This window comes from Notolepis coatsorum, assembly GCF_963971535.1.
Source record: "Notolepis coatsorum genome assembly, chromosome: 4".
NCBI classification, from domain to species: Eukaryota; Metazoa; Chordata; class Actinopteri; order Aulopiformes; family Paralepididae; genus Notolepis; species Notolepis coatsorum.
In genome coordinates, this window is record NC_140168.1 from 14,166,635 (window position 1) to 14,179,412 (window position 12,778).

Here is a 12,778-nt window from a genome sequence, read left to right on the forward strand (position 1 = left end):
ACCTGACAGCAAGTGCTTTGAAATTGCTATAAAATGCTACTTGGTCCGAATAGAAAATTATGATGAATTGAAAATGGGGGACCCTGATGGAAACAAGACGAAAGTCTTTCTCAGGTCTGCATCCTCTTAAGAATTGTATGTATTGAGCTGTACTGTACTGTACCCATTCTGCAATCTGTTAATAAACTTTTCAATCAATCAATCAAAAGTGTGTCGAGTTCGAGTCCCGGGACCTATTAGCGAGTGCCCGGAAGTAATACGGCCCTCCAGCACAACCTCTACGGCACTTCCTGTTAAGCGATTGCGCCGATCGGCCACCAGATGGCGCTCCTGAACCGCCAGAGAGCTCAGTGGGTCCTCCTGGTGGATCTCAGGCCAGCGGAGGGGACATATGAATCCGATCCCAGATTTTTGAAATATTGATATTAAAGACGCTGTAAGGCATCTTCGGCAACTTGAGCATGGCCGGGAATGACGTGTTTAGGCGTTTCCCGGCACCCAAAGTGTTAAGCCGTTTTGAGCCTGGGCTCCAACCACTGTGGGAACTGTGTGGAGTGTGTGAGTCTCAGCTGAGTCTCATGCAGCTGAGTCTCTCTGACATCACAAATCAGCACATTTTCAGATGACTCAGTTCAGTGAGGGTGAATATTGTGAGAGGAGAATTGGAAGAATGCGCAAATATGAGAATTAGAGACATAGATCATATTAATATAAGTCCACATAGCTAGGAAACAATGCTAAACACTGAAAAAGGCCATTTATAAGATAGTTCCCCTTTAACATATTCTTACAAAAAAATTGTCTAACACACCTGACAGCAAGTGCTTTGAAATTGCTATAAAATGCTACTTGGTCCGAATAGAAAATATGGCTTGTTATTACATGGCGTTTTAACATTTGCCAAAATGCTTGATTGTGATTGGTCAATAGCGCTCCGTTACCCCTAGCAGCGGTCAATTATTTCTCGATAATTGACCGCTGCTATGGGCAACGGCGCAATAATGACCGCTGTTAGGGGCAACAGAGCAACCTCGTTCCCAGCTTTATCTCGCACAGCTGCACTACATCAGGTTCAATCAAGTCCACACCTGCTGGCGATGACAGAGGAGCCACAGAACTGCGTCTGCATTTGATCTCGTCTTGTCGATGGTGTAAAATCAATTAGGTATATTGTTAGTAAGTTAGCCATGTAATAAGCGGGATAATGTATAGCTATACTCGGTCATTGTCGCAAAATAATTGACATTCACTGCATTTAGAACACCTCGGCTGCGCCTCGTTGTTCCAGAACTCCGCGTCAGTCAATTATTTTGCGACAATGACCTCGTCATCCCTTACTTATTATATTTTTTGTGCCATTATACTTTCCTCACATATAGCAAGATCATTATTTATTTAAATTGTTTTTATTGGTTTTTTAAAGGTTCAACAACATTATATACATACGTACAAACATACATACAATACATGACTACATATAACCGCACAATACCTAAAATAAATGAAAAATAAAAGAAAAAGAGAAAAAAATAATAATAATAAAAGAAAATTGCATTGTTCTTATACAGGTTGTCACTTGCCATATAGAAATTGCCTATCTAATAAATCACCGTCTTATGCCTAAGCATCCTCAGCCGGGAATTTTAGATTACTACATATAACCGCACAATACCTAAAATAAATGAAAAATAAAAGAAAAAAAGAGAAAAAAATTATAATAATAATAATAAAAGAAAATTGCATTGTTCTTATACAGGTTGTCACTTGCCATATAGAAATTGCCTATCTAATAAATCACCGTCTTATGCCTAAGCATCCTCAGCCGGGAATTTTAGATTACTACATATAACCGCACAATACCTAAAATAAATGAAAAATAAAATAGACAAAAAGAGAAAAATAAAAATAATAAAAATACAGGAAAATTGCATTGTTCTTATACAGATTGTCACTTGCCATATAGAAATTGCCTATCTAATAAATCACCGTCTTATGCCTAAGCATCCTCAGCCGGGAATTTTAGATTAAAATAATCCAAAAATGGCTGCCAAACTTTGGAAGAATTTCTGGGTAGAGCCCCTGGTGGAGTATTTAAGTCTCTTCAAGTTTTAGGTGTGCCATCACATCTTCGACCCAGCGTCGATGTGATGGAGGAATGGCTGACTTCCAATTAAGCAAGATAAGGCGTCTAGCCAACAAAGAGGAGAAGGCCACAGCATCTGATTGAGCGACAGATACCCTAATTTCGCCAGGGAGCACTCCAAAAACTGCAACCAAGTGGTTGGGGCTGATCTCCCTGTCACACATGAAGGAAAAGGTTTCAAAAACAGAAAGCCAGAATCGGAATAGTGATGGGCATGACCAGAACATATGGCAGAGAGTGGCTGGAGCCTGATGGCACCTGGGGCAGGTCGGATCCACATCCGGGTAGATCTCGGCAAGTCTGCTCTTGTAGTCTATGAAATACCTTGCATTGGAGTAATCCATGTCTCATGCAGACAGATGATTAATGCATTCTTTTAATTGCCAATTGCCAAGAATCGTCAGGGATTTCAAGTCCCATATCCTTACCCCATGACTCCCTGATACGGTCCAGTGATGGGGATGCCATCTCTTGGATATCATTGTATAGTGAACTCACTACTATCCTCTTTGGTTTTGAGTCTCCCTCCAGCCACATAATAGCAAGATCATGAAAAAAAATAACAGCGTGCAGTTCACCAGAGTCCTTACACAGTAAATTTCGCAGAGTAAATTTTACTCATTTTGAGTAAAATGTTACTCAGTTTGAGTAAAATGTTACACAGTTTGAGTAAAATTTACTCTGCAAAATGTACTGTGTATCTGGACACATGGCCGGGGTCATCGGGCTGTTGTTGAGTTTGCTGTGAGTAAACACCGGCAGGGGATCACCTGGACGTTCCTTAATCGCCTCTACAAGCCAAGTTAATATCTGACATTAAGGTACAAGATAAGTCCCTCTCGACGACTGCTTTGATTGGCAGAAAGAGCTCAACTCAGGGGGGCTTAGGCCAGTTTAATAAGACCCTTCTTTATGGAGCTCCGAGGGGATATTCATATCCACCCCGTGCCTGTAGGACTCCCACCTTATCAGGCCGGAGCAGCGCTGGGAACGTTCACAGAGGGTGTTGGAGCAAAACCCTTCTCACATACTGGGTGAATTGAGGTGGTGCTAGACTGTGTGGCAAAGCCCACCGGTGCTTTAGTTCTCACGGACCCACGGACTTGTGCAGTTGAGCACATCTGGAATAGTGCCGCGGGTTCCAGATTCTTCAGAGTGGGAGCTCACAGGAGACGAAACCCGCCGGGAGAACTCATGACACGAGACCGGGTCAGGTGGAAGTAGAGGCTGTACACCCCCTGGTGGTCAGGTGGAAGTAGTGGCTGTACGCCCCCTGGTGGTCAGGTGGAAGTAGAGGCTGTACGCCCCCTGTTGGTCAGGTGGAAGTAGAGGCTGTACGCCCCCTGGTGGTCAGGTGGAAGTAGAGGCTGTACGCCCCCTGGTGGTCAGGTGGAAGTAGAGGCTGTAGGCCCCCTGGTGGTCAGGTGGAAGTAGTGGCTGTAGGCCCGCTGGATCCTGGTGCTCTGGGTCCACAGTCTTCCTCAGGTCCACGTCCTGGACGCACACAAACACACACACAAACACAAACACACACAGAAGCCAGGTGAGTGAGCGACAGTGGCTCAGGAGGTAGATCCGGAGGTTCACGATTCGATTCCCGCTCCTCCCGGGCAGCGTGTCGAAGTGTCCTTGAGCAAGACACTTAACCCCTAACTAACCCGATGAGCAGGTTGGCACCTTGCGCGGTCGCCTCCACCATCGGTGTGTGAACGTGTGAGTGAACGGGTAAAATGTGAGGAACTAATCGTAAAGCGCTTTGGATAAAAAAACTGTTATATAAATGCAACTATTTACCATTTTAGTAGACATGAAACAGGAAATGCCCTTTGAATGGTTAATAGGCTACATGTCATGCATATTAAAGGAACACGCCAACATTATAGGAAATGCGCTTACCGTCTGCTCCAGTCAGACAAGAAGATAGATATACATTTCCTCTCTGTGCGTTCGGTAGAAAGCTATCCGGCTGCAAGCTAGCCTAGCTTAGCACAAATGAATGGAAGCAGATATGGACCAACTAGCCCAGCTGTTGGCCAAAACACCTCGCACTGAGTTTTATGCTAGGCCAATGGTCAGTATCTGCTTCTATTCTCTTGTGCTAAGCTAGGCTAGCTTGCAGCCGGATAGCATTTAAAAAATTCTATTCAATTAACTTTTAAATGCTGTTTTTTGTAGAAAAAAATATCTGATCCAAAATGTATGGCTTAAAACCAATTTCCGACAATTAAATAAAAAAAAATTTAGATTTATTAATTTTTTTTTATCATGGGTGAACAAAACGTTCAATGCGAATGGTTGTTTGAATTTCAAGGACTTTTTAAGCACCTTGTTAAAAAATGGGCTGTTTTCAAGGAATTCCAGGCCTTGACTTTAAAAAAAATAAAAATCATCAAGCACTTTAAGCACTTCAAGGACCTTGTGCAAACCCTGCCTACCGTGCCTGCTGGCTGGGAAGACAGGAGCACATGACCACAGCACCATTCAAGACGGCACTAGTCAAACGGTTGGAACACGGCCTTTAGGAACGGCTTTTATGCAGGGTTTCTGCAGGGTCCTAAAGTCTTAAATTGAATCAGAATTTTAGGCCTTAAAAAGTCTTAAAGGATAACTCCAACATTTTGGGAAATTAGCTTATTTAACATCTTCCCTGGAGTTAGACAAGAAGATACATACCTTTTGATTCTGTTTGCCGTCTGATGAATGAAAACGTTATTAACAGATTGCAGCATGGGTACAATACAGTACAGCTCAATACAACAACAGTCAACAGTGGACTGGAGGATTCAGACCAGAGAAAGACTTTCGTCTTGTTTACATCAGGGTCCCCCATTTTCAATTCATCATATTTCATATATAAATCATATAATATCTCATTGCTAAATATATGCAATATATAATCTAATAATCCAATAATCTAAATCTAATATATAATATAAAAATGCTAAATGCATGGGTATTTTATTTTGTCTTTAATGTTAGCTTGCAAACTCAAATACTGTCTTGGTAAGCCTCATAATGAATTGTTTGGGGAAAAAAAGAAAAACATCGTGATGTGTATCGTGTATCGCCGAAACGTCAGAAAATATCGTGATATCATATTTAGGCCATATCGCCCAGCCCTAGTTTAGGTTCGTGTTAACGTTAGATAATGTACAAAATAAACGTTTTCCGCTGCTATAAACGTCGCACTTTTATTTTGAAAACCCCAGAAAGGAAGTAATTATATTTGCTTTACACATCGTGTTCTGCGTTAGCTCCGGTTAGCTCCGAGCGTCCAGTAGTTAGTAGTATATTATCAATACCAGCCATTGGACTACTGTTTTCTAAATTGGGGAGGCTTTTAATCGTCAAGGTAAGAGGATTTTAAGTCATGGTATCCATAAACTTCAATCGGTTCAGATCCTTTGAAGGAATGAGAATATCAACAAACCTGTAGGGAACGTCAGGGTACTGTCCTGCTTCACTTCCAGTGATGAAGCTAAGCTATGCTAACGGAGCGTCTGTTCCCTAAGCCTAATGCATGCACAGAGACAAAAAAGGTATGTATCTTCTTGTCTAACTCCAGGGAAGATGTTAAATAAGCTAATTCCCCAAAATGTTGGAGTTATCCTTTAAATATGATTCTGATATATATATATACATATACACAACCTAGAGGTGTGAGTGCTCACCTTCACACTTGTGTTTCTTCAGTCTGGTAGGATGGCTGAAGCTCCTCCCACACTGCTCACACTGGTGGGGCTTCCTTGTGTGAGTCAGCAGGTGTTTCTTCAGGTTAGCTAACACACTGAAGCTCCTCCCACACTGTTGGCAGTGGTAGGGCTTCTCTCCTGTGTGGGTCCTCCGGTGGACCTTGAGGCTGGATAACTCACTGAAGCCCTTCCCACACTGCGCACACCGGTGGGGCCTCTCTCCCGTGTGAGTCCTCTGGTGTTGCTTTAAGTGACATAACTGACTGAAGCCCCTCCCACACTGTTGGCAGTGATGGGGCTTCTCTCCTGTGTGAGTCAGCCGGTGTTTCTTCACGCTAGATAACTGACTGAAGCCCCTGCCACACTGCTTACACCGGTGGGGCTTCTCTCCCGTGTGAGTCAGCAGGTGGTCCCTTAAGCTTTCATATCTACTGAAGCCCCTCCCACACTGCTCACACTGGTGGGGCTTCTCTCCGTTGTGAGTCACCAGGTGGTCCTTTAAGGTGTCATATCTACTGAAGCTCTTCTCACACTGGCCACACTGGTGGGACTTCTCTCCTGTGTGAGTCAGCCGGTGTTTCTTTAAGCTGTCATATCTACTGAAGCTCTTCTCACACTCTTCACACTGGTGGGGCTTCTCTCCTGTGTGAGTCAGCACGTGTTGCTTCAGGCTAAATAACAAACTGAAGCTCGTCTCACACTGCTCACACTGGTAGGGCTTCTCTCCCGTGTGAGTCCTCTGGTGTTCCTTTAAGTTACCCAATAGACTGAAGCTCTTCCCACACTCTTCACACTGGTGGGGCTTCTCTCCTGTGTGAGTCAGCAGGTGTTGCTTCAGGCCATGTAACTGACTGAAGCCCCTCCCACACTCTTCACACAGGTGGGGCTTCTCTCCCGTGTGGGTCAGCTGGTGTTGCTTTAAGTCGTCATATCTACTGAAGCACCTCCCACACTCTTCACACTGGTGGGGCTTCTCTCCCGTGTGAGTCAGCTGGAACAGAAAACAAGGAGGGGTCAGAAATGCTAGGAGCAGAAAACAAGGAGGGGTCAGACTGCTTGGAGCAGAAAACAAGGAGGGGTCAGAATACAGGCACGAAAGCTGACTGCTCTCCTTATAGTTATTAGTATTAGGGCTGGGCGATATGGCCTAAATATGATATCACGATATTTTCTGACCTTTCGGCGATACACGATACGCATCACGATGTTTTTCTTTTTTTCCCCAAACAATTCATTGAGGCTTACCAAGACAGTATGAGTTTGCAAGCTAACATTAACACTTTGGGTGCCGGGAAACGCTTAAACAGGTCATTCCCGGCCATGCTCAAGTTGCCGAAGACGCTTTACAGCGTCTTTAATATCAATATTTCAAAAATCTGGGATCGGATTCATATGTCCCCTCCGCTGGCCTGAGATCCACCAGGAGGACCCACTGAGCTCTCTGGCGGTTCAGGAGCGCCATCTGGTGGCCGATCGGCGCAATCGCTTAACAGGAAGTGCCGTAGAGGTTGTGCTGGACGGCCAAATTACTTCCGGGCACTCGGTACATGTCCCGGGACTCTGGCTCGTCACACTACATAGCGATCGATTGCCAATAACTCGATAAACAACATGATTTGGACGTATATACCATTATACAAGCTGGAGATGGACCGGGTAAATCTACATCCCATAATGATAAAATTTCTACTCTACGATGATCGCCCAACGGCGCGCGGAGACTGGGGTGAGTTTTAGCGTGTAAAGTTACCGTCTTCGATACTAACTGCTATTATCAACATTTGACCCACATTAGATGATTGGTATAACGCTGCCCACGGAATTATAAACACCCCCTAGCCCATCCGGTCAACATCAGATGACGTGTAGTAACTTCTAGAAGTACGTCTAGTTGGAATTTTTTATATCGCGCTGATTGCCATAAAACTGTATTGCATCATCAATATAATGTATTTGGGGCTATAGATCACGTTCTGGAGAAAGCTGCAGAAAGAGATGAAAACATACTTATACATTAGACCATACTTTACTATGAATATGTGAATGAAAAAGTTTAACGTTGCTACACAATGAACAATACATATAGGACTTTGAATGGGCCCTAATAATGGCAATGTAGCAATAGAATTTAAAAAGTTATAGCCCTGCAAAGAAGGGGACTTTCTCTATAGACAAATAGAGCCGGCAACCTACGGTTGATAATGAATTTAACCCATGGCAGCCAAAGTGTTAAAGACAAAATAAAATACCCATGCATTTAGCATTTTTATATTATATATTAGATTTAGATTATTGGATTATTAGATTATATATTGAATATATTTAGCAATGAGATATTATATGATTTAGATATGAAATATGATGAATTGAAAATGGGGGACCCTGATGTAAACAAGACTAAAGTCTTTCTCTGGTCTGCATCCTCCAGTCCACTGTTGTTGTATTGAGCTGTACTGTATTGTACCCATGCTGCAATCTGTTAATAACGTTTTCATTCATTCAGACGGCAAACAGAATCATTTTGATTGACAGTCGAGTCTGCCAATTACGTCACACCGCTTGCACCCGCCCTGCTGTTCTTAGCACCAATCGGCAAGCGCGTATTAATTCTTTACTTCCGCCATTGGAGAGCTCAATGACAACAACAATGGTAGCGGTAGCTCCCCGCGGCCGACGTTTAGCTTTTAGCTCCGCAGGATGACTAAACGACTGGAGGCATAATGATTTTACTGCAACGGATGTTATAATAAAAGCCTTTCCATACATCTGTCTGATTGAAAACGTTATTAACAGACCGCAGAATGGGCACAACTGAGTCAGCACGGGCTGAGATATGAACGACTAATGCTTGCTATATCTAGGTCGACCTCGGACATTGCTATGTAAATACGCTGATGTTATTGTGAACGTGTAACTATATAACGTTAATGCCACAAAACGAATGCCTTTGTTATCATAAGTAGTAACTTTGATGCAGTAGTGTGTGTGTGGGGCGGCGCTGTTCAAAAGTTTCAACGTGTGGACCAGATTGACACGACACAATCCTCTTGGGCAAAACATCACGATATCCACGATATGTTTAAAAAGTGTATCGTTAATTAACTGTACCCGATATTTATATAATATCGTCATATCGCCCAGCCCTAATTAGTATTAGCATTAGCATGTTAACACTAACAAGGGGTGCTTCAGTGGTGCTTCAGTGGTGCTTCAGTGGTTCTTTCATGGTTCTTCAGTGGTTCTTTAGTGTTTCTTCAGTGGTTCTTCAGTGGTTCTTTAGTGGTTCTTCAGGTAACTTGTGTGTATGCTAGGGTGCTTTTGGCAGCTTTTTGTAACTCTAAAGTGAGTAGTTTGTGGCGCTGGTACAGGGAGGATGGCTACCATTAAGGATTTTGTTGAGAACCCTTCTGACGAGATGTTGGGAACGTTTTCCAAAGAGCAGCTTCTGAAGCTTGCTGTGCACTACAATGTGGAGCTTACTGCCAGTGAGAAGCGGTTAAAAACGACTGCCTTGGGGACTTTGAGGGCTATACTCATTGAGGAGCAGGTGATTGTGGCAACGGTGGATGAGCCTCTTTTGTCTGAGGTGTCTCCACAACTCTCTGGCGTGGCGGAAGGTGTTGCCATCGATTGGGGGCCTAGGGAGTTAGCATTTAGGGAAAAGCAGCTACAACAAGAGCGTGAGCTTAGGGAACAGCAGCAGCAACAAGAGTGTGAGCTTAGGGAACAAGAGCGTGAGCTTAAGGAAAAACAGCTACAACAAGAGAGGAGAGATGAGAGAGAGCGTGAGCTTAAGGAAAAACAGCTACAACAAGAGGAGAGGAGAGAGAGCACGATTGTGCGCTGAAGGAGCTTGAATTTAAGCATGCTGCCTTGCAGGCGGGTTCTCTGCCTTCAGAGTCGCGTTCCGGTTTTGATGTCGGCAAAAATATTAGGATGGTGCCTCCTTTTTTTGAGAAGGATGTGGATAGGTATTTTCCCCTTTTTGAACGGGTGGCAACCACGTTGAAGTGGCCTGATACGGCCTGGACGCTGCTGCTGCAGTGTGTTCTTGTTGGTAAGGCACAGGAGGCGTATACTGCTCTGTCCCTTGAACAAAGTGCTGACTATGAGCTTGTTAAAGCTTCCATATTGAGGGCTTATGAGTTAGTCCCTGAGGCCTATCGTCAGCGTTTTAGAGGCTATCGCAGGTCGGAGGGACAGTCGTATGTTGAATTTGGAAAAGAGAAGGAGAACCTGTTTGACAGATGGTGCACCTCTCAGAAAGCAGAGTCAAGAGAGCAGCTTGGACATTGATTCTCCTAGAGGAATTTAAAAGATGTGTTCCTGATACTGTTTCCACTCAACTAAACGAGCGTAAGGTGTTGAAGATAGGCGACGCTGCTGTCTTGGCTGATGAGTTTGTGTTGACACACAAGTCCGTATTTGTGGAGGAATACCGCGTTGAGTCCAGGGGTAGGCGTCCTTTTCAGGGTGGCCGTTTCCCTAAACCTGTGTCTGCTGGTCAGTTTACTTCACCTCCTAGGCATGGTGGTTCTGCTAGTGCATTCCCAGAGGGGATTATGTTTCTACTGTAAGGAGCCTGGTCATATCGTTGCTGGGTGCCCTGTGCTTGAACAGAAAAATGTCAAAACTGTGGCTCTGGTAAAAACCGTATGCAGAACACCTATGCCGACGTTAGAGGGTGATGAGTATCAAAGGTGTGGACAAAGAGCTTGAGGGCTCCTCAAGATTTATGATGAATGGCTTTGTTTCCCTGACTGATGCCCTAGGGTCAAAGCAGGTTATAACAATATGGAGGGATACAGGAGCTTTTCAGTCCCTCATTCTGGAGGGGATTTTGCCGTTTTCAGAAAAGTCTTCATTGCGTTCCGGTGCCGTTGTTCAAGGCTTTGGAGGAGGCTTTGTGGATGCACCTTTGCATGAGGTCACACTCAACTCTCCCTTATTATCAGGAGGCAATGTTGTCATGGGGGTATGTTCTCACATTCCCATAAGAGGTATGTCCTTCATTCTAGGGAATGACTTGGCTGGTGACAAAGTGCTGGCTACTCCAGTTGTAATTCCCATCCCTGTGGTTTCTGAGGTCCCTGATGAGCTGGCACAGGAACATCCAGGAGTGTTCCCTGTGTGTGCTGTGACACGGGCAATATCAAAGGACAAAAGTGATGTTGTTGATACTTCAACTTGTGACATTACACTTAGTGACACATTCTTTGTTGAATTGAAAAGTGACCCTGTTGAGAATTTTGGAATGCACACTGTGGATGTACCTCTGCATAATGATTTTCTTGATTGTGCCTTTGTGTCAGGCCCAGTGGTGGAACCGAAGGTGACATGCGTGCCGGATATGCATGTGGCAAGAGATGATCTGGCAGCGCAGTGTCTCAAGGTCTTCCCAGCCTGTACGGTGGCTGAGGCCACGGACAAATTGGAGGACGAGTGTGGGAAGGATGCTATGAGAGATGTTGTTGATTCATGCGACACCGTTCTAGTTGAAGAGGCTATAAGGCCTGGCTTAGGCTGCCAGCCTTCCCACAGTAGCTCTATTATTCATGATGTTTCACTTGTGGGCAGGGATGATCCCAGTATGTCAGTTGATGATTCTGATATTGATTCACGTGTCCACACTGACTCTCTGCCAGGCATTAGGTATGCTAGTCAACCTAGTTACCTGTGTCCTGTACAGCAGGAGCCGCCTTCACGACCTGGTCTGATGAGTGGCAACCATTTTGATCATGACAATGTTATTTTGTGTGACGCCATTTTGGATGGTATTCCAGACGCTTTTGTGACTGATGTATTGCCATGTTCCAGGGACGGTGGGGCTGTACTCTGGATGTTCACGGTTTGCAGTATCCTGAACTGCCAGTGCCAGGAGGAATGGATATGGGCGCTGTGGTGGTATCAGAGAACTATGATTTTAGTTTTTCTGTGTTCTGTCCTGTTGAGCGCAGTGAGCTTATAGTCCAGTCATTATATGAAAAAACCTAGGACAAATTGCAACAGTAGCAAACTCAACTGATTTTGTATCCTCATTATGTCCTTAGAGGGAAAAAAAGTCCCAAGGAATCCCATCATGGGAAAGTTTTGAAAACGACCTATATATATTCATATCGAAAAATGCCTGTTATAACATAGTGGTGAAAATTTTACTTTTAGATATCACTATAAAAACTCACAAGCTGATTACACACACAAAGACAAGAAAAAAAGTCAATCACAACTACATTGAATTATTCTGTTTACTCATGCAAATCACACATTATCATATTTGATATGCACCAATTAGCATACACGCCAGAACTAATCAAAACATTTGATAAAGACATTTTTTTCTTCTTGGAATATTAGTAGATAGGCTCTGTGGAGCTCAGTCCACGAGGATGGGGCTCAAGGGTTTATGTCCGTGGGGATAGGTCCATGGAGATGGGGGCTTTTATAATAGGCGGAAACTACATATTTGTACAGCATGCAAAACACTACATGATTCTTGCACAAAACTACATGGGCTTAACATAAATTTGGTATGTCTGTATAGGGGAGGCTTGTAGGTACCCATGTAACCCATTTCCATTAACATATATTGAGGTAGAAGGCCAAGAAGGGACCATTTGAAAAATGGTGATGGCCATATTTCCCTCCCCAAAAAATCGTCTTAACTTTGAATAATTAGGTATGTAGCCCCCTTTCCAATGAGGTAACATGACATGGTTGGTCTCATTGGAAACCCGAGGTTGTCTAGAATCAAATGGTATCTTTACTTTTGAGCTACCTCAAAATTTGAACGCGTCACAATCTCTGAAAGACAGTGTCGTCAGTGATCCTGCCAGCAATCAAGTACATTGGGATTCCTTGGGACTTTTTTTCTCTCACTAAAGACATATTGAGGATACAAAATCAGTTGAGTTTGCTAATGTTGCAATTTGTCCTAGGTTTAGCC

General features: G+C 43.8%; 1 protein-coding gene across 1 annotated transcript in view; it reads right to left on the reverse strand.

The window, feature by feature from the left end:
- Positions 1-1,431: 1,431 nt before the first annotated feature.
- The window catches only part of LOC311226918 (uncharacterized protein), a 34,645-nt gene continuing 23,298 nt past the window's right edge, over positions 1,432-12,778 (reverse strand). The window contains exons 4-5 of the mRNA XM_084312384.1: positions 5,815-6,826; positions 1,432-3,637 (exon numbers count right to left, since the gene is read on the reverse strand). Of these exons, the coding sequence (XP_084168510.1) occupies positions 3,564-3,637; positions 5,815-6,826 (1,086 nt within the window). The 3' untranslated portion in view covers positions 1,432-3,563. The remainder of the gene's footprint in view (positions 3,638-5,814; positions 6,827-12,778) is intronic.